General features: G+C 43.3%; 2 protein-coding genes and 1 long non-coding RNA gene across 7 annotated transcripts; 2 read left to right on the top strand and 1 right to left on the bottom strand.

The window, feature by feature from the left end:
• Positions 1-1,740: 1,740 nt before the first annotated feature.
• Positions 1,741-18,607, bottom strand: card11 (caspase recruitment domain family, member 11). 2 transcript variants are annotated; one of them, XM_034538491.1, is made up of 25 exons: positions 18,211-18,607; positions 12,357-12,556; positions 12,064-12,201; positions 11,461-11,637; positions 10,582-10,730; positions 10,224-10,403; positions 9,864-10,010; positions 8,937-9,062; positions 8,638-8,832; positions 8,343-8,498; positions 7,770-7,833; positions 7,475-7,671; positions 7,246-7,352; positions 7,067-7,107; positions 6,826-6,949; positions 6,427-6,628; positions 5,955-6,081; positions 5,609-5,852; positions 5,422-5,503; positions 5,044-5,139; positions 4,841-4,958; positions 4,151-4,333; positions 3,532-3,653; positions 3,036-3,151; positions 1,741-1,976 (listed from the first exon to the last, which is right to left on the bottom strand). In XM_034538491.1, the coding sequence occupies exons 2-25, from the start codon at positions 12,544-12,546 to the stop codon at positions 1,772-1,774; spliced, it is 3,486 nt and encodes a 1,161-aa protein (XP_034394382.1). In that variant the 5' UTR covers positions 12,547-12,556; positions 18,211-18,607; the 3' UTR covers positions 1,741-1,771. The 2 variants fall into 2 exon arrangements, with proteins under 2 accessions (XP_034394382.1, XP_034394383.1); XM_034538492.1 differs by lacking the exons at positions 1,741-1,976; positions 3,036-3,151 and having other exon boundaries at positions 3,538-3,876.
• Positions 1,939-11,883, top strand: LOC117734485. 2 transcript variants are annotated; one of them, XR_004609809.1, is made up of 3 exons: positions 1,939-2,016; positions 8,967-9,059; positions 10,284-11,883. It is a non-coding gene; the product is annotated as an uncharacterized LOC117734485 (long non-coding RNA). The 2 variants fall into 2 exon arrangements; XR_004609810.1 differs by lacking the exon at positions 1,939-2,016 and having other exon boundaries at positions 8,960-9,059.
• ap5z1 (adaptor related protein complex 5 subunit zeta 1) lies at positions 18,559-26,587 on the top strand. 3 transcript variants are annotated; one of them, XM_034538494.1, is made up of 19 exons: positions 18,559-18,619; positions 19,461-19,656; positions 20,168-20,305; positions 20,544-20,724; positions 21,071-21,221; positions 21,346-21,458; positions 21,753-21,927; positions 22,078-22,131; positions 23,062-23,202; positions 23,330-23,367; positions 23,897-24,059; positions 24,201-24,379; positions 24,528-24,670; positions 24,763-24,881; positions 25,057-25,184; positions 25,281-25,378; positions 25,537-25,669; positions 25,876-26,090; positions 26,174-26,587. In XM_034538494.1, exons 2-19 carry the CDS (start codon positions 19,616-19,618, stop codon positions 26,424-26,426), a joined length of 2,463 nt encoding a protein of 820 aa, XP_034394385.1. In that variant the 5' UTR covers positions 18,559-18,619; positions 19,461-19,615; the 3' UTR covers positions 26,427-26,587. The 3 variants fall into 3 exon arrangements, with proteins under 3 accessions (XP_034394385.1, XP_034394386.1, XP_034394387.1); XM_034538495.1 differs by lacking the exon at positions 22,078-22,131 and having other exon boundaries at positions 18,560-18,619; XM_034538496.1 differs by lacking the exons at positions 18,559-18,619; positions 19,461-19,656; positions 20,168-20,305; positions 20,544-20,724 and having other exon boundaries at positions 20,739-21,221.
• Positions 26,588-26,816: the final 229 nt, after the last annotated feature.

Here is a 26,816-nt window from a genome sequence, read left to right as displayed (position 1 = left end):
CCCACACACACACACACACACACACACACACACACACACACACACACACACACACACACACGCACACACACAAACCTAAACACTACAAAGAACAAAACAATTCTCAAATAGAAGGAAAAGGTTAAATCAAGATAATTTCTAACATACTTTCTTGTGTACATCATGTGTATAATCATGACGTCATGTTTATTACTTTTGTATATTTTATTACCTTTCAATATGATTACATTTTACCCAACAAATCGGCGAGTAGCCTACAGTCAAAGTAGTATAAATATTAGCCTTAGTATTTCACTACGTGGAGCAAAGGTGTTGACTCAAGGAAGGCTGATATGTTGTGTTTTTGGTTTCTTACATACAGTGTGCGTCCGATATGATCGTTTTTGGGAATGCTGCAGCGTATAAGTGCCGGATGCATGTCTTTCCTCGCAGAAGAGAAGATTATCTAGCTCCCTTATGAAACGGGTTAATCTCAATCCCCTCTGGCCTGCCTGTTGATACATTTGAACATCTGGTGGCCTTCGGAAAAACAAATCTCTCTCTAATCACAGATTTATGTAGAAATCCACAAACAAGCAGGTCGAGTGAGTTATGGATAATATTGCTGAATAAACCCAGAAATCGTCTTAGTAAAGTTGTACACTGATTACGGTTGTGATAGTTTGTTGATGATGAGCCCATTTAAAACTTGATATAATGCATATTCGCATGGCGGCAATCCACAGCTTTGGTGCAAAGAGTAATAAGTCGACACAGGCTTCAATTTCAATTCATAACGTAATAGAAACAAAAAAGTCAAATCACATGATTGGAACCTGCTACCGCTTCGTGAATACCAGGCCTCTTAAAACACACACACACACACCAGCCAAACCTCAGTTCATCTGAAGTTCATGGATAAAGGACATGCTTTCTAATACACAGAACTATGTTTTTTAATCTATTTTCCAATCTATTTGCTGCACAGTTTTGCCTCTTTAAGGCCTCTGAAAAAAACTCAAATGAGATCCGAGGAGAGAAATTTACTTTTTGACCGAAAAGCTTCCAATTTATGGGCACTGGTGACGAGGGGGTCACAAAGAGATGCTGCAAGAGGTCACCAATGACAGAACAACTGGCTAACATCCCTTATGCTTATTGCTTATGTGCACTTTTATGGAAACACTGATTCGACCTTTGCAACCCTGGTGTCCATGTAAAGCTGTCTGTCACAGTTGTAATGTGTTCTCTAACGTTACGCATTAAGTTATATTCTACTTTGTTCTGGTCAAATAGTTTATGGTTTATGAAATATTCTATTTCTGTATTTTTTTTAAATACAGAGAAGCACTGCATAAAGAATTTGCAACAGAAATAAAAAAAGTGGCTGGTGTGATTTAATCCGATTTGATTTGAATCTTTACAGTGCGACAGCCTGCCAGCGGCCGCAAGAGGGCAGTATAGTCAAAGTTAGGTCGGACTGAAACTGAAAGTACTGCTCACGGAAGTGCACTTTGAACTTCCCTTTTTAATGCTCAATTGTGAGGTATACACGTTTCCTTTTTTTGATGTCTTCCATTTGTTTATTTATCTAAATCAAAAGTAAACACACTCATTTACAAAATATATAATGCATTTATTTTCAGTCTTCAGCAGTGCGAGTGTCCACAAGTGCATTGTTGAGTCTTAGCATCGATGTGCATAAGAGCATAATGTTCAAAAGCGTTTCATGGTGCTTAGCGACACATTGTTGTGTGTGTGTGTGTGTGTGTGTGTGTGTGTGCGTGTGTGTTTACAGGAGGTCCTGCTCCACCCAGACCATCTTCTTCTGCTCCTCCAGTATTCGATCTTTGACGACCCTGATGAGGTCGTCCGTCCCCGCCCAGGCCTCGGGCTCCACTTTGGCATAGAGGCAGGGAATTCCCTCCAGCTCCTTTAATTTTGCCCGACACAACTTCATGAACTCTTCCTCCGACTCCATGCGCAGCGGCAACTTCCTGTGTGGACAGGAAACAGGAAGCAAGCAGCGCTGCGGTGGTGAGTGTGGTAATGTCTGGAACCAATTGTCAGTGATCCTGTAGACACTTTGCAACAGTGGTTAGTGGACTTTGTTCTAATTCTCCGAAAGGCAGACAATAAAGGGTTCACATTCTACTATTAACCATCAGAATGTCGCTGAAATGCTGACACATGCTTTTACCACCAGCCGCTTAGATTATAGCGTCTCTTTTTTCACTGGTCTCCCTAAAATGTCTTTATGAAAATTACAGTTAATTCAGAATGCTGCAGCCAGGATTTTGACCAAATGCAAAAGAAGGGATCGCATTCTCTGCTCACGTCACCAAACTGGCTACCTGTATCTCTTAGAATTGAAAGTCCTCTTGCTAATCTACAAAGCCTTACATAATCTATCACCTCCATATATCAGCGACTACCGTTCATTTTATGTCCCGACAAGAACGCTCCAATTGTTCACTGCCTTTCTTTCAGTTCCTAACGTGCCCCCCAGAAAATCTGGTGAGGCCACTTTCTGTCTTCATGCACTCTCCCCTTAGATCAGAGAATAAATGTAAAGGAATTTAATTCTGGTTAACCCAAATAGTATCGTTGTTAATATTTTGCATTGCAATCAAATTGTTGTGTTTTAAAAATTTTTTAAAGTACTTTGGTCTTTATCTTTGCATGAATTACAGTTATTTTTCATTATTTAACTATTTAAAATCCAACGGGCCTCTCACTCGTGTTTCTCCGTTCACATTGTTGTCAACACACCAGACTGAAACGGCACAGACCGTGTGTATTCTGAGTGAGGTGTCCAACGCCCTTGTTCAGCTATCACTGTTGTCTGCAGGTTGCTGTCATTTCATTCGTTTAAGAGAGCGCCATTGCACACTTTTCCCTTTGGCTGGTTCAATCTCATCTCCTGCTTGAAGCCAACATGACAAGCAAGGGTTGACGTATTGCCGTTTGTAAATAAAAGAAAGGCTTGTGGTTTGCAGCTGTGAAGGTAAATGTGTGAAGGTGAGTGAGTTTTTTTTGTTTTTTTTCAAGCCTACCGAAGCTTCTTGACATTCCTCTCACAGATCTTGACGTAGATGATGATCGGGTAGATTTCTCGCCGCAGGAGGTCTTTGACGCAGGTCAGCTCGGCCTCCAGCAGGCAGTGTGTTCCCTGGTGACGGGTGGAAACAACGGCCTTTACAGATAAACGCAAATCTGTACTGTGTAATGCGCACACGTGCGTACGACTAAGCGCATCGTTATGCGCACAACACCTCTCATAACGCTGTTGAAGACTGGGGAAACTCGGGGAAGCCCGGCTCTGTCCAGTGTTAACAAATCCTACCGACACCTCTGGAGCGCATTCATCAAAACTAAACTAAACATCTCTGGACCGAACCAGGCCAGCTGTTTGCCCCCGTTTCCAATCTTTATGCTAAGCTAAGCGGCTGCTGGCTCCAGCTACATTTCTACCGTACAGATTTAATAGAAAAACATTCGATTGAGAACGATTATACGTGAGCAGATAAATAATAGTCAATAGTAGCCGACCTTAGAAGCGACGGCCTCGATGTTTTCTCGGGTGATGCATTCAAACGTGGTGTGTTTCTCCTTGTAGTGGATGAAGGGCTCCACGTTCTGTTTCAGATGAAACTCTTCTTTGGACAGGGTGTCTGAACGTGGGAATACAATAGCGTCAAATACAACAGTATAGAGAGAAAAGAATAATACGTTTGATGAAGAAAATGTTTACAAAGTGGTTTGTTCATGATCATCGCAGAACATTCAGTGCAGAAGGAGCAGACACTTTAGGGGTGTTTTTTCTCCACTTCATCAAGACATCACACGCGTCTCTCGGCTTGCCAGATGTTCAGCTCTGTGTCTGACCCCACTGTCCTGGGAGCAGATAGTCTGTCATGAGACTGGAGTGTTAATTCTCTGCATCGCTAAACGGTGCTTTAATCTCCTCTATGTCATTGTCATCATCCTTGCATCCTCCATCATCCTATTCATCAACTAGGCCATCTTCCACCCTGACTCCGCCGCCTCTCTGGTTACACTCCTTAACATTTACACCACAGTGCAAAACAATACCTGACCTGAATCCCAATATCCCAGTGAGCTTGCTTTTTTTTCTCTCCCCACCACACACACACACACACACACCGACCTGGTTTGCAGATATCAAAGTCCATGGCGGCCCCCATGTTGAGTATCTTCTGGATGATGGTTTTGGCGAGAGCAGTGGGAGTGAATAGGACCGGCCTCCTCCTCTGGGTTCGCTGCAGGGTGACGGGACTGTAAGGAATCAGGTTCAAACTCCTGCTCAGCTCATTGTCTGGGTCAGCAGCGTCTGTTTACAGCCAAGACACGCCCACGAAAAGAGTGTCACGTCGGCAAAAAAGACGGGAGAAGCTGAAGGTCTTCAGGGTTGAGTTCTATTCACATATTTCACCACACGCTGCAGCGGAAGCTTCAACATGTTTTACCGCATCACTGACAATCCAACAGCTGCTTTCATCTTACTCTTCAACTGACATTTCAACGCTCAATGCTTCTAATTCAACCGCCCGCGACACTAAAACAAACAAAGAAACGTCCACAGTACAATTTGCAGCTTTCAATGCAGACACAACTGACATCGTCTTTTACTTTCACGTCGATTGACGTTCATTTATCATCCCTGGACTGACATTTCAACTCCTTTCTCTATTTGCACTTCGGTTGCCACTTTACAATAAAACATTTCAGCATTTCACTATTTCAAATGCATACATATTTCTTTAGTTTTTTTCAAAAATGTTGCCCTTTCCGGAAGTTTCTTCCGGTGGCTCACGGTGAGTCATCCCTTTGTACTCACCTTCTGGCCTCAGCACCTCGAGACCTTGTCTGGGGAGCGTTGTGCCACCTGAGTTGATGATCCTAACACGCTCGTTGCTGTTCATTCGCTTGTACTTGGTATCCACCCTGCTGACAAACTACACATCACAACAGACAGCGAAAAGTATTAATGGAGGCGCTACTGAAGTAATTATCTTAGTCAGTCTTTTTCCACTTCCTTACCTGAAGTATTTGAGTGAGGAAGATACTGGCTCGAGACATGCGTGGGCTGGCTTTAGGATCAGGAGACAAGCCGGTTTCTTCTGATTGTAAATTTTTCTACACGGGCACGAACACACGCGTGTGGATCAAACTAAGATTATTTGTCTTTTTTTTTTAAGCATTGCACAATCCTCACTTAGGTGGAGAGAGAAAACATTCTCAATAAGTTATAAGGAAAAGGGCATTGTGACAAGTAGACTAATTGCTTAAGCAATTTATTTTCCTTTAGTCAAATATGAATGTATTAATGCAAAATTTGGAAATATACATGTATGATTTATTACTTTGCTAAAAAAGAAGAAATGAAAAAGAAAGAAAATAGTCCAGGAATTTTCTCACCTTATTGCGGTTGATCTCATTCTCTTCTTTCCCCCCTCGAGATACCAACTTCTGAATCTTTACCAGGAGCATCTGCTGGGCCCTAAATTCACACACATTTCAAATTTCTGACACAATTCAAAAAAGTAAAAATTACATATATTATTATTCAATTCAATGGGGGGGGGTGAGAGCCTCTTCTTCATACCGTGAGTTGCTGGGTATGGTGCCACAGTCGGCCAGGTCGCAGCCGTTGTAGGGGTCGACATGGGCGCACAGCCACTCACTGCGGCCCTGGTGCCTGGTGTCCAGCACGTGCACCACCTCGTCACAGTGTACGCTCAGGGAGCAGCAGTCTGATTGGCCGGAGATGTTGAGGTTGACCCGTATGTAGAAGGAGTCGCCAGAAACCAGTGGGCCGTCCGCCAGGTCCCTCTGAAGGCGACGGTAAGCTGGAGTGACACACAAGCACACATTTGTCTTTACACTCGCGGTTTGTGTGTGTGTGTGCTACGCGAACACATTCAAACAAGCCCGACACAAACTGCACTTACAGTCAAAGTTGGCTCGGTAGTGCAGCTTGACTGGTCCAGAGCAGTGCTGCAGCGTCCAATAGGCTTCTTCCTGAGTGCTGGTATCCAATGAAATGCTTTGGTTCTCCTCACGTATGTATCCCTCAAGCTGGTCAGCCAATTGAAAACATAAGACAAATTAATAACAAATTAAAGCAATCATATTTTTTGTAAATATTCCTTCGACCTTATAGATAATGATCATTAGATTAGGGAACTGGAACAGCAAACAGGTATCTGAGAATAGAAACAAAATAAAGAGCTGTTGATTTTAAAATCTAATTTTTATCTCAGAGTTTTAATCTCGTTACACTTTCTTCTGGAAACGTTCATGCGCGTTTGTCAGATGTCTTGGTTCTTGCTTTTCCATTTTCCATTTCTGTGGCCAGTGGATTTAATTTGACACAAATTTTCCAGCCGCGTGCAAACCTGGACTAGCGAGTAAACTACCCACCAACAGGAGGTGGTGGCCCTCTCGAAGCCCCGCCTTCTCAGCCATGGAGCCCGACTGGACAGCCGAGATGAAGATCCCGCTGTGGTTGCCGCCAACCAGAGTTATGTCCATCAGCAGGTTTTCGCCGAGCAGCGACAGCTCCTGCACCGGCTTCAGGGAAGCGCTGCTCCTGGAGAAGGAGGACAAAGACGGGCGGAACGGCCTGCACACAGAAGAAGAAGAAGAAGAAGAAGAAGAAGAAGAAGAAGAAGAAGAAGAAGAAGAAGAAGAAGAAGAAGAAGAAGAAGAAGAAGAAGAAGAAGAAGAAGAAGAAGAAGAAGAAGAAGAAGAAGAAGAAGAAGGTGTTTGTAAGTGAGCTCAACTTGCAATGATTCTTGTGCATGGTTATGGGTACTCTACCGGTCCAGGGAGAGTTTCCTGAAGATATTGGTGACCTGCTCCAGGTCGTAAGAGTCCATCCCTTCTGACTGATGGGACGAGGAAGACGAGTGGACAGAAGGTGGACCGCGCAGTACTTCATCCTCTAAGGATGGGACGGGCAGATGGAGGAGGGATTATTTAATAAACCCGGCAGACAGAAGATAAACACGGTCATTCAGTTCACAATGTGTGATGTGCAAAGTGTAAAAGCACACTTTACCAAACTCCATTTCCATGTTGTCACTATCAAAGTCCGAGAGGCTGAAAGAGAACATTCACACCAGGAAATGAAACACAAACCGGCCCATATTCACACAAATGGACTAAACTAATGATCTACAATTCTGAAGAAGAGCAGATGAACCAACGCGTCTCAACGGGTTCGGGGCTGTGTTTAACCTGCGAGGGTGGAAGTCGTGTTCCTTCTCCCTCTCTCTGCGGTAAAGCGATGCTTTCTCTGGTGGCTCAGGCAGTGTGGACAGGATGCTGTCGTTACGGGAACACAGCTGGAAGTGAACAAAGCAGAAGTTCCAAACACAGACTTGTAAACTCGACTATGTCCACTCAAGTCGACAATGTATTCGGACTCGAGAAGGTTCTGTTGAACAGCAATGTTTTAAAACCTCACCATATTTGTCCTGTTGGACTGGTCCGCCATACTTAAGGTTAAATAGGAGGGGGACGAGGTGGTGGAGAGGAGGGGAGCTGAGAAGTGTGGATATGTGGGGGACGTCAGGATGCTGGGGGAGGGGGGGAGCGACATGCTTTTGACGTGCGAGTTCTGCATCTGGATTTCAAGTAAATCTCCGCCGTTGACCGAAACAGCTGAGAGTTGGAGACAAATGTGGATGAGCTTGCACAAAGGAAATGTTACCGTCATGGCGGAATATTACGGGTGAATGAACTCTGTGGTCGTGCGTTACCAGCAGATTGAGTGGACTCCGGGTGGACCTCTTTGGGGACACAGACCGGAGACTTGACTCTGATCTACAACACAAAACGTGAACGTTAAAAACATCTCACTGAAAGCTTTCTAGTGTATTTGATCTGCATACCAGCAGCAGTTTTCTTTTTGATTCCACTTAATTTCAATTTCATGTATAGACAATAAAATATGAGATTGTTAATATTACATGGTCATTTCTACTGAAGAGATTAAGAATGTCACACAAATTAAATGTACTTCTGAAGAAAATGAGATATGCTTCTGCATAAAAACATCACTTGTAAATGTATGGTAAATCCATGATGAATGGGCTGTTCCTGCTCATACATGTGATCAGTCATATGATCTCTTACTCTTAAACTTTGTAAGAGTGAGACACTTAGAGAGTAAGTGGCTTACTGTGTGGTGTGAGGTAAGTGAGACCTTTATTACTCCTAAGATGGTTCTTAAGTATAATTCTTACATATTTGCTCAATCCTGCCCGAGTCCTCAGCCATGATGTCTAATAAGTAAGTAAGTGTGTGGGTGTGAGTACGGGATAGTAGCTGACCCCTGCTTTGAGGTTGGGTCTGCGTTTGAGACGTGGCTCCTCAGATTGGAACTTCTCCCCCGGCGAGTCATCGCTGGACCATTCCGATTGGTCCTGGACGGGTTTATAGTCCCGCGCTTGAGAGATGATGGTCGGAGGCAGGTCCCTTGGCAGACTCTGCAAAAACAGAGAGAGTAAAACATTTGGACAACGTTGATAACATGTTGGCACATTCACCAAATTATACATTTGAAATAATCTAAGCTCCAGAGATGAAATGGGAGCATTTATCATGCATTCATTTATGAAACCGCACCTGGTCCAAAACAATGTCCTTGGACAGCCGTCGTAGTCGAGACTCCAACGTGACCAGCTTGGCTTCTTTGTGCACAATCTCGTTGTGGAGTTCATCGCTCCTCTCCTCCAGCTCTCGGATCTGCTTGCGATATTTATCTTTGTCAATGAGACTCTGGGAGAACTGGTGCTGGGCCTCATCTCTGGCACGAAAAGCCTGCAGCAGTGGGAGAGTGGAAGTATGCCACACGACAACAACAACAACAACAACAACAACAACAACTATACAATCATGCTCAATCTGTGTCCGTCTGTTCTCACCTGGTCCCTCTCCTTCTCCACCTCCTCTAGCTGGACTGTGATGGTGTCCATGCGGTTGCGATACATCTCACAGTCCTTTTGCAGCGTGGAGGACTTCAGCTCCAGATCCTCCTTCTCCTCCAGGTACTACACACACACACACACACACACACAAACACACACACACACACACACAGTTTATGAGACAAAGGCAGATACAGGAAGAGAAACACAGAGGGAGAAAGAAGAAAGACCAGACGACGTAGAAAGAGAGAGGCCTGAGATGGGGGTTTTGCTCAGTGTGTGTTTCACAGATGGTCTCATGGGCATTGGGCTCTCAGTCTTTTAGTGTTTCTAGGGTGCGTTTGTGCTCACCGTTGTTTGTGTACAGGTCCCCACACTGCCTCACATTTACACATTCAGAAACAGTTAGATTCAAACGAGCTACCAAGATCACTTCCACGCACCTTTCCTCTGATGGTGTAATAAGAGTAAAAGTAAAAGTGAAATGTCCCCTGTGGCTAATGTGTTATTATTTATGACATTATCGATACTGATCAACGATGTGTGAACAGAGTTTTGCTGTTGTAGCTGGTCGCAGTGACAATAGTTGTGTGGTTTACTGGTTCCCATACAACCTCTCGTAAGAGTTACCAGATACGTCTGATGGGTTGTGAGATGATTCATGGGACGGGGAAACGTCAAAAACGTTTATTTAAATTATTTTGGACTCTCATGTTTGATTTTGTTTTGAAATGTTGGATAGCTGCTGTTATCTAAAGATATTTAAAGATTTCAAGGGGAAGTCGGCCTTTAGTGGTACTGCTGAACTTATTCAGAAAAGTAACAATAGGGATCAGGTAAATGCAGTAAAGAGTACAATAAGTCCCTCTGAAACGTATTGAAGTATGAGTATAAATGTGTGTAGTGGGTAAATGTACTTGTTACCTTATCTCGCAGCTCCTCTGCTTGCCGGACTTCCTCGTGGAGGTTGTAGAGGCGGTTGACCAGATCCTGTCTGTCTTCTAGTGCTTCCTGTCTGTCATGTTCCAAAATGTCCAAGATGGCCTTGTCTGATGCAGGTAGTGGGCCCGGCTGTGCGCGAAGAAACACACACATTGTTGGCCAGGAACTGTGCATAATACTGTGATATTGAACATAGTGGAGTGTTCAGCCGCTAAAGGGCCTGATATTGTTCATGTGAGATGGTGGAGACCAAAAACAGAGCTAAAAGGAGTTAATCCTTTGCTAGCAAGAAACACGCCTCCAAATAAATGCTAATGCACGTGCGTGCACGGCAGCCCATACCTGTATGATGGACTGGAGGTCCTGTAGTTTGATCTTGAGCATTTCATTCTCTCTTTCCAGCTCAAAGATCTGCTCTCTCCTTGGCCGGCTCTCGATGTCGTTCTTCAGCTTGAGACTCTGCCTCCTCTCCATCTTGCACTCTTCCTCCAACTTGTTCAGCCTGTGCTTCAGCTGATCCGCCTACACAGCGCATATGGTGAATGAATAGTGAGATATAGATACGAGCATGCAGCAAAACACTGAGCCGTACACACCCCCTATTATATGCCACACACATTTTCAGCATTAATTATCATTTCTTATGTTTGCAAATGCATAATGAATTGACAATGTTCCCATGCATGGTGTCCATCAGTACCTCTAGCTGCAGGTCTCGGCCCCTCATCACAGCCATGTTCTTCTCCTCACTCAGCGTGGCGTACCTCATGGCCAGTTTGTAGTTCTCGTCCTTCACTCGCAGCAGCTCGTCACTGTAGCTGTTCCTCTCTTCTTTCAACTTATTGTACCCTGGAGAACCCATTTATATGACACATGAGTGTGTTGTCCAGGTCTAGTAGGTGGTAACAAAGCTGTCAGTTTTAGCAATCATTGCAAAATGGATAGAAATGATACGCTGAGGTGGATATGGATTACCTTTTAAATAAACGCATTGTGAAATAAGTAATCGTATGATTAAACAAGCTTAACAACCGCCACCGAATTTAGCCAGGCTTCTGTTAGCTGGAGAAACAATGTCAACGTAGGTCTGCAGCAACTACTATGAATAAACAGCCAGTAAACTAACCTTCTTTAGCTTTCTAGCCTTCGCTTAACAAGGCTCCATATTTTACATCTAGCTCCTGCTGACTTGAGCTAGCACAGAGAAATACACTTTCTGTCTTTTTGATCTTTGTTTCAAGCCTTCAGTCATTTAATAAACGGCTGCACATCCGCTATTTCTAATGAATGTGTCTTCCATTGTGATATGTTGAATTAAATGAATACCCACAAAGGAAGGCCAGGACAAAAAATTCCACGTTTCTGGAGGGTCGGGTGTGTTTTTTTGTTATCAGATGGTACTATTTTGCCAAGAAATGTACAATAAAGATGCAGGGTAAAACCATCATGTGCGGTCGCGTAGGAGTTTCAGTATAAATGGTGGGAGGTTTTTGGTTTGGATTTAATGCTCACCATTTCACTTATTAAGACTTGCATGACATTATTGGAACATGTCGAAAATAATAATGTGTAGCTTTACTCTGTTGGATGGCCTGAAGCTCCTGATTGGCCACCCGTAGCTTCTTCTGCTCGTCCTCCAGGGTGCAGTTCTTCCTGCTGAGCTCGGCCGTCTGCAGGGTCTTGACGTTGGACTGCTGCTGCAGCTTCATCACTTCGTTCATCAGGAACTGGGTCAGACCCTCGTGACCCTCTTCCACTGCAATGAGGGGAAAAAAGACGGCAGAGAGGAGAAAGAAAATAATGTCGTAATGTAACAGGAATGCATTACAAAATGATTTGGATAGGTGTCAAATTCTACTGTAAACCAGCAGAACACGATCTATGTCTGTTCTTCCTGGAACAGAGCTACAAAACCAGCTCTGCATCTAACAGTTGATTGTGTGTTTTTTTCCCTAACTGTAATGGTTTCAGTTTCCCTATAATAAATCAGATCTTTTCTTCACTTTGTGGCAATTAGTTTGAAGCAAATAGCTCAACAGTATACTGGTTGCTTCAGTTCAGAAGTATATTTGTCCATTATGGCCTAGAAAAATCAAACTGTAGTGAGGTGTGTGTGCAGCATGTAAAAGAGGTGTGTCCATGCAGACGCGTGGGTGTGTCTGCACCCAAAGGTGCGCCTCACCTACGATGGTGGAGAAGCGCCGCGTGGGTTCCTTCCCTGTGACCAGCTTGTACAGCTCAGGGTAGTAAAATTCCAGACTTTCCAAAAATGCCACATAACCCCGCTCTCCTTTAGTGTGGAGGATGTCGAGTAGACGGCCTGAGAGGTGGAATTGAAATACTTTAAGTTCAACACACAGAAACACAAAATAACCTACTTCTATGAAAAGGATGAGAAGACAAACACGACTAATACATCAGAAGATAATACAATATACATCATAAAATACTATGCACCCACATCCCTCTACCCACTTGTGCGGTTTGCTTTGGAGACCAGCAGCATGGAGTTGAGGATCTCATCCTCATCCTGCTCATCCAGGACTTTGCACTGGCGGAGGTAGGGGGTGAGCTTCGACGGAGAGATGGCGCGGCACAGTTCGTACCGTTTGCACTCGACCTTCTCCCACAGCGCCTCCACGTCATCACTCATCCCGTTTTCCATCTCTCACACCCTGAAAAGTGTCATTTTAGCCATATTTATTCATATTAATTATTGCTGTTGGTGGAGAAATTGCCATCTGTGGTTGTCGTCTGACTCATTTCTCTGGTAATTGTATTAAAACGTCAGCGCGAAACGGTGAAGGAAAAGGAAGCAGGAACAAAGACGTGATTTATTTGGGGTTCTGAGGAACAGTTTACTTCTTTTTTTTAACCTTTATTTAGCCAGGTGAAACAGATTAAAAACAAATTCTTATTTTCAACTGTGGCCTGACAAGAGGCGAAACCTCTTGAGGGAAATGAGAGGAAAATAAATTAATAAATAACAGGGTTAAAAGGTGACAAGGAGTGGAGAAATCAACATGCTAACAGCCTGAGAAACAGCTGCATTCGTCTTTCAGCAAGTCCGTGATCTTGGCTTTAAAGGCCGACTTGGAGACGTAGGACTGTAGTTGCAAGGATTTCTGTAGTTCATTCCAGGTTGTAGCTGCAGCAACATTCAATGAAGACAAACCAAGTGCAGAAAAATTTTTAGGGACATCCAACAAAATACGGTTAGCAGAGCGAGTGTTGTAAGCAGGGGATGAGATGTGCTGCAGCTGACACAGGTAGGACGGAGATAAACCAAGGAGGGTTTTATAGATTAACAAGAAGCAGTGAATTTTTCGACGCGTACACAAAGATGGCCAATTTAGTAATGAATATAGAGTGCAGTGGTGTGTTCTGAAGGGAGCATTTGTTACAAACCGGATTGCAGAGTTGTAGAGAACATCAAGCTTTTGTAATACTTGTGGTGAGTTGTTCGAAAAAAACTTGAGGAAATAAAACAAAACAAAGAATGTTCTTTTGTTTCTGCTATTTCCGAGGACTTTTCCTCTTGCGGCTTTGAGGGAAAACAGGCTCAGGTTATCACACAACTAAAGAAAATGGGTTTAAAATATGCTGTTGGAGTTTTAATATGTGCAACAGTGAATATTTATAATAAAGAATATGAATTGGATGTAGATCATCTTTGGCACACAACTTTATTTGAAGCTGTGCTACAGGGTTATGGGTGAAATGTCTCTGTTGAATGGATTATCATGATATTTGACACACAGAGTTACAGTCAAGAGGAAGTGAAAGTGTTTGGTCACTTCTAATCTAGAGTCAGACAGCAGCACCGTAGGGAAGAGGAGACAACGTGGACTAACTTGCACTATAGCCTCCATGCCACGGGCCGACAGTCAGCCTTTGGTTTGTGGACTGCCATTTTTGGCCGGCGCCATCTTGGTTTTTTGCAACCAGAAGTGACACGAGAGGGCGGAGCTAAGTGCAACCGAAAGCTTAAAATGTAGGCAACCAAAAATGCTACATTTAGCTGTCGTGAACTGAAAACAAAGTTCTAAAAAAGAAAACACGGACAACATCTAGACCAGACAACGCTGGGATAATGACATCGCTGGGATAATGACCTGTCAATCACAAGGTCACCCCGCCTTAAAGCATACACTGCTTTATGGTGTATTTGAATCTAAATGGAACCATAATTTACTAAATGAGCATCATGCTGCAAGACTTGAACCAGCGACTGAGACCATAAATGTTTACTGAGGTAATAAATCCTGTGAGAAGTAGAGTCATTTCCTCATAGACTTCTATAAAATCATTCCTCTTTTTGCAACCAGAGGATTCACCCCCTGGTGGTTATTAGAAAGAATGCAAGCTTAAGGCACATTTAGCGCATGACGTTCACATCTGTAAGTACTAAATCCTCCTGAAAGTTAGTTTGTGGGAGCGCATTTGGAGCTCATTCCATGTAACTGCAATGTGCCGGTTCGACCGCATCCACGTTTCCACACTTTCATCTGTCCAATAAAAGATGAACAAAATGCCCCCAAAAAAATATTTCTTTCCTTTTTTAAAATTTCTTTTAACCTAGTTTGGCATTTCTGTAGTGTAATATCAGTCATAGACACAAGACATATCTGCAACAGGCCAACATCGACTAGCATTATTTATAACTGTGATATGATCACTGATGATTATCTGCAAAAGAAGAGTCTTGTGTGAGTATAACACGCATTGCTTATTTAGGCCCATGCAGTCTCCACCCTTTCCCTTATCAACAACGTCAACTTTAATCCACTGATGCCTTTCCATTGACCTCTCCTCTTTTTTGTAATACTTTTCCAGAGACACATTTCAACACCCTTATCATATTACACACAAACGCTGTCCTTGCATCTCTGGAATTTGCATGCCGTCTGACCCGGTGGGTGTTATCCAACAATCCTGCTGTGTGACTTGCAACCTACAGTTAGGCAAATCAATGCTATCTGATGCCATTACTCATGTAAACACACACACCAAACACACACCCATACACAATCACACACAAGTTTGCATACAGCTGTCATCTGAACCCGGCATGTGAAAGCGTGCACTGGTTAAATTTTTTGGAAATGATGAAACGGCAACGTCAGCCCCACGAGTTTACACACGGACTTTCAGTCAAATTCAGCTCATTTCGGTGACTTCCTCCGAATCATTCTGATACACTTTCCAAATATTTAGACCCCCAGACCGTCAACGATAAGCTGCTTTTCAAATGCAGTCTGAGGCCGACAGAAATATCCACCCCACCCCACCCCCCCAACACTTGACGCTATTATTTCTCTCTCCAGTGTGTGTGTGCTGCCACATTCAAGGCAGATGATGAAACCACAAGCGCTCACACCAACACACACTCATGCAGGAGTAGGCAGACACACTTTTGAACACACACACACACACACACACACACACACTGACTCCTTTAGTAACCACATACATGTTTCCTCTTCTCTCTTCTCTTATTTTGGAGATCATTACCGAGAAATCTAATCCTTGCTTCCTCCTTTTCAGACCAGATGTGAGCAGTGGTTCTCTTCCTCTGTGCTGCTTCAGCCCTCTCAGTCACTTTTCTTTATAGTATTGTGGTCAGAGGAGTTGAATGGCTTTTTAGAGCGGTGTGTGTGTGCGTGTGTGTGTGTGTGCGTGCATGCATGCGTGCGTGCGTGTGTGTGTGTACACGCGCTAAACCTTTCAATTTCCCTTCTTTTTTTTGCAACTTTTTTGCAGATTCAAACGAGGCAGACACACAACTACACAACTATGCACCGCCGCGCATCAGAGAGCAGCGTGAATGTTTCCATCATTTTCTGACACTGCTCAGTATTTGAACTGTTTACCACCTCGCCTCGCTCCGCCTCCATGTCTCTTATACATCACAACGAGATGTATATGGGAAACTGGAAATTAAATCAGCTATAAGCAATTGTTAAAAGAAAGGTCTGGGGGTGGGGGGCCGACTCACTCACCACATTTACGAGTAGGCTTCAGACTTTCCTTTTTGATGATATATAATACAGATTATAGTTAGGGCTGTTTCAGGGTTGCCTTGGACCAGCCCTAGATATGCTGCTATAGACCTAGACTGCCGGGGATCTTCTTAAAATAACTAATCTTCTCCATCTTAGTTATTACCCATACTATAATTATTCCACTATATCCACTGCTGCTGTTGTTATTATTAGTAGTCATAATTTGTCCTTATTATTATGCTCACTACTCTCATTATATGAATCCTTTCTGTCATATGCATTGAATGTGTTGTAACTCTGTTACGTTGTTCATTGTGTACACATGACATCCTGATAGAGGGATCCTCCTCTGTTGCTCTCCCCAACGTTTCTTCTTTTTTATTCCTCCCCGTGAAAGGGCCCCGGGACAGAGGACTGAGAACAGACTGTCAAGCCCTCTGAAGCAAATTTGTAATTTAAATACATATTAGAGCTCATTTTAGTGCATATCAGTTTGTTGGGACCACACTCTGTAAATAGGTTTTAATCTGTGCATTTACAAAAATCCCCAAATATCTGTGCATTTGACAATTTAATGAATGAGAATCGATGGCTGCTGAGATTAAAACCTGTTAGATGAAGCCAAGAAGAAAAAAGAAGTCAAACATAGTGCCACTGTTCAGCTTGAGAGAGACTATGACGTGTATGGATGCAGATCGCGGCATAACTGTATTAAAAGTGTTTATTCTAAATAGTTTTATAGTTTTTATATCTTCTTTCCAAATGTTTCCACGACGTAGCAGCATAACTTATTTGCGTTAATACCTACATTTATTTCTAAAAAAGACATCTTGCAGGTTTCTTGCATCCTTACAGCATCTACATCCAATAACTAACAATCAAAGTGTTCATGCCATCCCTTCTTCAATGTGTCATTCTCATGCACCACAGGAACTGCATGTCATTACTTATTTTAATTTTAGATTATTTAATTGCTTTTAATTTCTAATCATATATTTGAATCGTCTTTCATGCTTTTGCTGCGACAATAACTGAGCAGCAAAACGTTTTTTTTTTGCTAATGGTGTCATGGAAATGCAAATCAATTTCCACCGTTATGCAGATAATAAACTACACCTGGAGACAGATTAGCTGTGGGGTGTCACTATGACAGTAATTTCCAGCTCTTTGAACGGCCAAACCTGCATGAACTTGTCTGAGAAAAGTGAGCATCATGGCGCCCCAGATCGAGTACACTCTCTGCCAACCGCAGGGATTTTCTGCACACACACACACACACACACACACACACACACAAACTGAAGCAGGTGAATATCCCACTGACCCACAGGTAAGTGAGTTTAGATTATAGTGCAATCCAATCCAACGTGTGAGCAAACCATGGCTCAATGATCCTATAGACTGGGCTGTGTCACATGCTTTACTGGTAGTGCACAAGACTGATATTGGCCGGCCAGCAGGCTGATAGGCAGATGTGATTGGTTCAGGTGTACACACCATCATAAAGGCTCCATTGTCCGGCAAAAAAATAGCTGCCGTTTATACGAATTTGATATGTGGGTTCTGTTCTGTGCAGAGAGGCGGAAGAGAGACGGAGCTCCAGCTCTTCTAAAGGCAGACGTGTGCAGCTGTATGAAGCTTTCTGCTTCATAATGTTACATTTTAAACGTCAATACACATCGGTTACATGGTGGAAGGAAAATAGTGTTTTTTCTTGTGCATATTTCCCAAAAGGGAGAGATCTTTCTATTGCGTAAAACATAGTACTAGAAATTCATGATAAAATATATTAAAGTTAATGCCAGTCCAATAAATAAGTGTGAATGCACTGCCCATAACCTGTGTGTCCCTCTGCATCGCCCTCATTCTCCCTCACTGGATCCCATTGTCTTCTGCGTCTGCTACTGGAATCCCAAACATTTTGATGATGGGAGATAATGGCCCGATGATGACAGGACTTCAGCTATTGTGTTACCAGTAAATAAGATGTCAGTAAAGGCTTCAATTAACGACGGGCACCCAGCCAAAAAACAACATTCAGACAAACAGAAGTGCAAAAAAGTTTCAGAATGGATTTACTCATGTTCTGATAGTTCATCTGAGTATCAATAAGTTGTTTGGACATCTGTTAGGGGGCGAACTTGGACTTATTAAATTCTCCTGAAAATCAAATGGTTCAGATGTGTCTGTACCTGTCGATGACACACACACACTCAGACAGACAGACACACAGGTACTGAGACAAGCTGTCACTTGTCTAATGTGGCCTTGTGAACTGATCAACAAGAGAGTTAGATTATAAACATGAGAGGTATTTTACCTACCTGAGATGTGGTGGAGAGTTGTCCAAAGAGTTGAAGGGAAGTCAAACTCGGCCGAGGTGTGGTTTGTTTTTGTTGTTTTCTTGTTTGTTTGTTTGTTTGTTTTAAAAAGGTTGGTTAACCAATAATCCCAGAGGCTCAGGTTGCCTCCATTTATATAAAAGAGAGGGCACTTTCAAAGTAAGTGAGGAGCGCATGGGAACTGTGGCACCAGCTCACTCACTGTGTGGCAGAAAGACACAGAGAAACAGAATATGAGAAAGAGAGAGAGAGAGAGAGAGAGAGAGAGAGAGAGCGGAGGCGGGCGGTGTGAGCTCGGATGGAAATAACAAGTTTACTGCAGAGAGGTGAGGAGCGCACCCTGCGCTTCTACAACCTGTCTCACAAGTGCGTGCTCTGCATCCGTCTTCAGGTACGGTGGCCGTGTGGACGTTTATTCATTCAGTCGCACAGGGACCGCTTGTAGGTTCATAACTGGTCAGTGGGCTGTATCATATCGCGTGCCTCTCGTTCCTATAGATGATAAAGGTTTCCATTTGACAGTGCTAATACTAATAATACTAAATTAGCCTACAATTATACTTCACTTCAGTAATTCCAGTGGATGCAAATATACAGTAGATGCAGATGTGTACTCCATTGGACAGGACTTTAAAGTGTAATGGGTTATTTTTATATTTTATAGTATTACTTAGAAAGAAAATGGCATTGTAAAAAGTACAAATATGATTATTTACAGTGGTCGTAAGAGATCCTATTTATTTTACTTACAAGGTACGGGGATAAGATCAGGAGTAAAGAAAATACCATATTCTATTTGAAATGTAGAATTTTAAGATGATATCACAAAGGGAAAGACTAAATTGTAATGATCTAAAAAAATAGCCCGTTTCTGTAGCGTTTTGATGACATCTGGATGGAAAACCGAGTGCAGAAAGAACACCTGTAAAGTTATTCCTCCAGTATCGGTGAAGGTTGACATGAAGCCACCTGCTGAACAATAACGTTTTTTTCTTTCCGTTTGGTCCTCATAGGATGAAAACGAAATGCTACTTGGGGGATAATTTGCATAACAGTCAAATGCACGTGATTAATATCATTGTTAGGCCATTAAACTGTTGAAGAGAATGTGAAGTAACCTAAATAAAATACTTCCTAGAAGTGAGACAAAAAAACAGGTTTTTGTTCAAACAATTATTGACTAGAAATTATGTTTTTTACGTGCACCGTGATTTATGGCGTATTATATATAGTGTGAGTGAGTTTCCAGCTGGACCTCCATAACTTCAGAGAAGACGGAACCAACGTGACGGTCACGTGATTCCAGTGAGGACACCATTAGCGAGCGCACTGTTTACCTTTCGCTGCGCACAGAAAACAGCAGAGGGATGCGCGACTGTCTCTCATAATGTACGCTCACAGTTCGGAGAGTTTAATCAAACAGGCCAGGTGAGAACAAAATACAATAAATATAACTTCCTCCGCCGCCTTCAACTCGTCTCTTCGGCTCCTTTCCGCTCGGTTCCTCTCCTAAGCTAACGAGGCTAAAGCTATGGTCGCCTGTCAAAACCCCACTGTGCTTTGTTTTACTACTTAAACTTGTAATGTTTCCGTTCACGTGGTGTTACTTTGACAGCTGCCTATCACTAGTAGGAAGGTTGTTCATTATGGCGCCTGGTGTTTTTCTTATTTAAACGTAATTCACTGTAAATTGTCGAAAAGAAAGGTGTTGCAGTTTAACTGTTGCAGTCACTGTAAAAAGCTGCACAATTGTGTCTTCCTGTTACTTTGCACAACTAATGCCCTCTCGTTAAAGGGTTGATTAATGATCAAATACGGAGTTGATTTAATATTGTGTCAATAATTAGGGGGTGAAATGTTTAGCAACATATCATATTAATATGAATAAATAATACATATTTGCAGAGACAAACCCAGCTGCTCTGCGTGTCCTTTCTAGAGAGATTCAGGAGTCTGAGCTGCAGAAGTTTCACAGCAGATTGGGGAAGCTGCTCCAGGGGAAGGAGCTCGGACACGAGGCCGTCGACTCCCTGCAGAGGCTGCACATCATACTCTCTGCTACCAAGTACACCAGGACGTAAGCGCACAAGCCCTCTGTCCAGTCCCTTTCCTGTGTCCATTGCTTTCAATCTACCAACTGCTCCCCCTCCCTCCACCTTTACTGTCTGAGGTGATCTCATCTGCCCTCTCAGTCGGCAAGCCCAAACACACATTGTCACAGTGTTGAGCTTCACCTTCCTTTTAATATTCAGTATGCGCTTTGATTCGTGAACACATATCTGCTCCATGTCTCCTCTGTTCCTCACCGACCAAAGGTTGCCCCCAGAGCTTCACAAGAGAGTTAAGGCCCTCCTCTCGTCACCTGCCGAGCAGTTTCAGGTGCTGAGCTCAGCTGTGCTCAGGGAGACACTGCCCCCATCTGGCCAGGAACTGAACTACAACCAGGACAACTTCCTTCAACTGAACAGTCATGCTGCTGCCCTGCTGCTCTCACAGGTGTGGAGTAATGCTTAATGTTGTTTTTTTCCGGCTTCCATCATATCTATTTTGAGAAATATATGAGATTCTAAGAGGCGTGTTTGTTGCCTCTTACATTGTTGGTGTCCAATCACACAACACAGTGTTGATTTTGTGAAAATCCAACAACTTATTTTACAAGAGTAAAATTTAACATGAGTTGTTTTGGTCTGTGTTGAGGCAAATCAGTTCAGAATAAAATTGTTTTGACGCAGTAAATATACATAAAGACACAGACATGGATTCGATACACATTAACACATGAAGGAGCCGGTGTTGTTTTCAAATGACCCAATCGATGTCCCGCAAACTTAAACCCCAACAGGCTGGATCCAGGGCCGATCTGTCGTCTCTCTGCGCCCAGCTCCTCCGCAGTCTGGAAAGCCGACAGTCGGAGGGGCCGGCCAACTCGCTCACGCACACCCTGCCGATCCTCAATACCATTCTCACACACAGCCCAGACTGCCTCACTGAAGGTAGCCGACAGAGACTGGGGCAAAGTTGAAATAGAAAGTTAGACGACAATCCAATCAGTGATCAAGAAAATTCCACACTCGCATAAATCAGCTTCCTTTGTCCTTCCCTCCTTCCGACTCACAGATCACGTGACCCTCCTGAGTAAAAAACTTGTTGATTGGTTGCGTTACGCCAGCATCACTCAGGGTGGCGGTGTTCCCTCAGGAGGGTTCTTTACAGGGCCCAGGTCACGACAGGTGAGCACTTTCATATCCTGCCTCTGCTTTTAACTCTTTCACTAATGTAAAAAAAGTGGAGAATATATCTATCTATTTATTTATGTATATATATATATATATATATGTGTGTGTGTGTGTGTGTGTGTATGTATGTATGTATGTATGTATGTATATATATATATGTATATATGTGTGTGTGTGTGTATATATACGTATACGTGTGTGTATATATATATATATATATATATATATATATATATATATATATATATATATATATATATACGTCTTTGTTGTTTATTTTTGTATCAGCCGGTACCGACAGCAGAGCTGGATGGGACGGTGTCGGGGGACTTCTTCACTGTGCTGTGTGTGGGCCAGGGCTTCACCGAGGACCAGTGGATGAACGTCTACTCCTTTTCCATGCTTCGCCATTGGCTCCTCACCTACCACTCTGTTTCCAACGGCAACAACACAGCTGACACTGGTATGACCTTCCCACCAAAAAAACATAACCCCAAAAAACACAACCATTTGCCTCTCGCTGCTAGAGAGGCTCTGTGCTTCATGTCATAGCTACAGAGAACATACAAGGAGCATCATATTACTACCTGCTTTGTGTTTTCATCATCTCCAGCAAACAGGCTGCAGCTCAGCCTCTCCCTCTCCCACTCGCACTCCTTTTCTCATGGTAAGACATGCAAGTTTCGTGGCCCTTCCCTGCATGCGCGTTTCCAAGAAGCTGCACGTCAGCTGAACATCTTTTGACCTTCGGGGCGGCACAGGTCAACTCACGACCCTCGACGGGGTCGTGACTCACACTTGATCTAACAAGCTTATCCTGATCTGTGACTTCTTAACAACTCTTTCACTTTTTACTCTTCCTTTTACTCTCCCGGTGAGTTTGTAATCGTGGCTGAATCATGGCGATGAATCACTAATAAACTACTCTGACAGTGGGCACATGCGGTCTCTCATGCATTTTACTCCTGCTTAAACATACACTTGCCGTAGAGCTGCAGCACATGTTGCTTGTGGTAAAGTGTGTATTATGAGGAGGAAATCAGATTCTGCTCATTTGTGAGTTTGTTTGTATGTATATATATATTTGTATGTGTATGTATATATATATATATATATATATATATATATATATATATATATATATATATATATATATATGTGTGTGTGTGTATATATATATATTTATGTGTGTGTGTGTATGTATATGTTAATTCTGATTGATCTGGGGCTCTTTCTATGCTGTGGTATATTTCCAACTGTTACTTTCTCATCTTTCTAGAGGGATGCGGCGATGATTAACTGTCTTTAAACCTTTCTACTTAACTCTGATCTAAACCGTTTAACGGGGCCCGGAGGAGTTTTCTTGTATAACAACAAACTAAGTTTCTGGTTATAATACAAAACTAGTCACTAAATCAAGTAATTATGGTGGGTAAAATGATTTTGATTGTTTTTTTTCTTTCCATAAATCAAGGCATTGGTTGTGATTTCCACTTCAGATTTGTTATAACACCTGTTCTCTGTTCACATTCGGCAACAAGATGATTGAATCCTCATTCCTCTCGAGACCTCTCACTCCTGATCTCCCGTGTTGCAGATGACCGGTCGGAGGTGGACGGATCAGTGGTTTCCATGGTTTCAGCAACCTCGTCCTCTAGCCGGTTGCTGCCTCCAAAGGAGCGTCTGAGAGAGAAGGCCTTCCAGTACTGCCAACGCCTCATCGAACAGAGCGATCGTAGTGAGTGTGTATGCGTGTGCGTGTGAGTGAGAAAATGAGGTTACAGATAAGGTCGTCCTGTATTCTTTAGTATCAGTACATTGTATTTTACTAATAGTTGTAATGTTTATTCTTCCTTTCGTCTCAGAGGCACACAAGAGGACAGATACAGACCTGCAGAAAGCGGTGAGTCTGTGTATCGATTACTAGCACCAATGGAATAGATGACACGCACACACACGCACACACACACACACACACACACTGGTTCAGTTTATGGTACAAACAAAGCTCGACCTCATCGTCCTGTCAATGGACACTAATCCATTTTAAACACTGTGTATTGAGACAAACTGAACTTTACAAATATTAAGGGGGTAAAAACATCTTACATAGTTTTCTGTTTGGTGTATTTTTCTCTCTTTCAGTACATTGGCAATAATAATCGGCAGTGTAAAATGGTGCCGTGTCTCAATATTTTAGTCTCATCTGTCCCCATGCCGTTACCAATTCACTGCACATGTAACGGGTGAATACAATTTCATCAAATTCATCGGCGAGCACAATTTTGGGAAATGTAGGAAAATAGTGTAAAAAGATGAGACGTCTTAAAGGAATGACACAGAAACAAAAAAAAGTTAAAACACAGACGGACTGTTTTTTGATCATTGGAAATCAAGTTTTCTGATTGCGTCTGTAATGTCTCCTCGCGTAGTGTCTGGTGGAGGCGGTGTGTATCCTTGACTGTGTGTGTGGGGAGGACGCCTCGCTGGTCTACCGGACGTTCCCGTGCATTAAGGCGCTCTTCGGTCGGCTCAGCTCAGACCTGTCGTTTGCCAGAGTCCTGTTGCCCATAGCTCAGTTCTACCTCAACCACGGTGTGTATTCACAGCAAGTCACATCTATACGCACGAATATGGATTCACGCATACAAGTTTTTTCACGACAGTTCAGTGGCTCGATTCCCTAACGACACAAGCATTTAGAAATGTTTAAACGGTGTACTTGTCCCTGTCTAGGCGAGATGGCTGCAGTGGATTGTGAGTGTGTGTGGAAGCTGGTGTTTGGACGCTTCCCAGCTGAGCTGTTCAACAACCAATTCCTGGCACACGAGCTTCTACGCTTCCTTCGACTGAACCTTGAGAGCCTGCAGCTCCGAGTGCCACAGTACTCCCACTCCTTCCCAAACCTGCTGAAGGTAAAACAAAACCTGAGAAAACGCCTCCATACAGAGATATAAGGATTATTCTGACTACACATACCTTCCGTAGGCTAGTGAAGAGTGCATGTAATACCACGTGAGGGATACACAAACCTTCTGCTCTTTCATCCGTCTGTTTCTATAGTTCTTAGCGTGGGACAGCCCAGCGGTGGTGGATGACTTTGTGGATCTGCTCCCTTCTCTGGTGACAGCTGGAACTGCAGTGGAGCTTCTCCACACTCTGCTGGATCTGCCCTGTCTCTCTGCCACACTGGTCTTGCAAGTCAGGTGCTCCCACACATCAGAGCAAAACTTTTTTCAAGTCCAAACTACCTAACAGACTGATTTGACAATATACAGTTTTTGTGTGTGTGCTGCAGGTCAACTTGTTTGCCCATCTCTGAGCCAGGAGGGCGTGGCCTCCTGTCACTTGATGCATTTCGAAGCCAATCTTTCCGAGGGCTTTTCCTCTTCCTGCTTCGAGGGGAAGCAGGTTCAGGTAATTAGTCACACAATAATATTAATGAATATTCAAAATAAATCCTTGAATCTGATGTAGATAGCTATGACATTAAGTAGTTTAATTACATGTATTTAAGACCGTATTGTAACAGTAGCATTTAGGTCTTTGCTCTGGAAAAGTAACTGAATCACTTTTCTTACCTGCTCCACAGGTGACACCATTGACCGACTGAGCACGCTCCATGAGTTGCTAGCTGAGACTGCTGATTGGTCGAGAGTTGTTCAGTGTGCCCAGACTGTCCCCGTGCTGTTGCACATTTTTTTCAACACAGTCATTGCGGTAAAGAAATTAAACGTTTAATCAACCGCAACTACTGTGCATTAACATGCTGGATGTTTAGTTTCAACTCATGAAAACCATCTTGTGCATGTGTAGGTAGCTGATGAGAAGCTTTTAGCCCACTTGGTTCAAGTGATGCTGGAGAGAAGCAGCCTCCTCCTCAACATCCCGAAATACAATAAAGAGATACACAGGTATACCAACATGTACTCCGTGGAGCTAAAGTGTTAGTCTGCTGTATGTCTTCACCCTGATCTCCTCACTTGCTTTCTCTCTTTCTCTTGCTCTCTTTCTCTCTCTCTCTCTCTCTCTCTGTCTCTGTCTCTGTCTCTGTCTCTCTCTGTCTCTGCAGGGTGTTCAGCAGCCACCTGCTGAGGTTGTGCAAGCTCCACCCATCTCTGGTGGTGGACCAGTCTCACGAGCTGCTGGAGTTCGCTGGAGCCACAGCCAAGGTCTACAGCAAAGAAGAAATCTACACACACGTGGTAATGATACAGTCTGCATAAGACAGAGGGTGGCTTTAAGGATCATACCTTTCTCTTTGTGTATGTTTGTGGATCTTGTTTGAATCTCAAGCTTTTGTCAAATCTCAGCATCCTTTCCATTGTATTGGAAATTGGTAAAATATCAGAACAAAAATCCACAACAACAACCTGACACCGAGATGAAATGGAACTGGTGTGGCTTTCAGGTTTGGGTGCTGGGAGAGTACCTCTCGGTGTCGTGTGACTCTCGCTGCTCCGTGAAGCTCATCACTTCCTGTTTTGAGACATTGGAGGCGGTGCTGTTTGAGATCACTTCATCCGCCCCACCACCAGGAGCAGATTGCCCCGTCCCAAGAGTCGTCACCTCTCTAATGAGCGCTCTGGCTAAGCTGGCGTCACGATCACATGACCTCATACCCAGGTGACAGTCATACACATACATCTTATTTTCACTCATACGGGCACATGTAATGTCATGTAATTGTGCGTTTGTTTCTGGTTCAGGGTGTCTCTGTTCCTCTCCAAGCTAAGGACGGTAACCAGAGGTGGGCCAGTTGCCTGGTGCTCAGATGAAGAGGACCTTGTTGCCATAGTAACGCGAGGTGAGGAATTGTGGTCGCTGCTGAAGGCTCCCGGTGTGGCTCAGAGCGTCCTGACCCCACCCGCACTTGTCACCTCACCCCAGTGGCACAGAGACACCAACGTGGCCATGCTCCTGCGACTGCGGGCCCTCACCAACCTCACGCACTCACAGTGATGCACACACACACATTAATGCACACACACACACACTCACACACTGACATGCACACATCATCATTTGAATTTGCACATTTCCCCATGAAATGGACATCCCGATTAATCTTGCATGATTTTTGCACATTATTTGTGTTAATAAATGACATTATTTGATTGACACTTGATGTGATGAAACATTTTTGGCAACCACAAAATACACAGACTCCTCCGAGTGTAATATTGTGATTCTTCTTTAATTCAGTGAAAATACAATTTTACAAAATAGATCTTTCTTTTTTTTTTAGAAAAAAAGCTCAATTCCTGAGTAAGTGCTCTATTTTTCTGCAAAAATAGAAACAGCTTAACCACCAGAGGTTTGGGTGAACCTGCAAGTGTGATCTGAGTGGCT

Source organism: Cyclopterus lumpus, chromosome 8, assembly GCF_009769545.1.
Source record: "Cyclopterus lumpus isolate fCycLum1 chromosome 8, fCycLum1.pri, whole genome shotgun sequence".
In the NCBI taxonomy this organism is placed as follows: Eukaryota; Metazoa; Chordata; class Actinopteri; order Perciformes; family Cyclopteridae; genus Cyclopterus; species Cyclopterus lumpus.
Note: the sequence above shows the minus strand (reverse complement) of the source record. Positions and strands in the feature narration are given on the sequence as shown.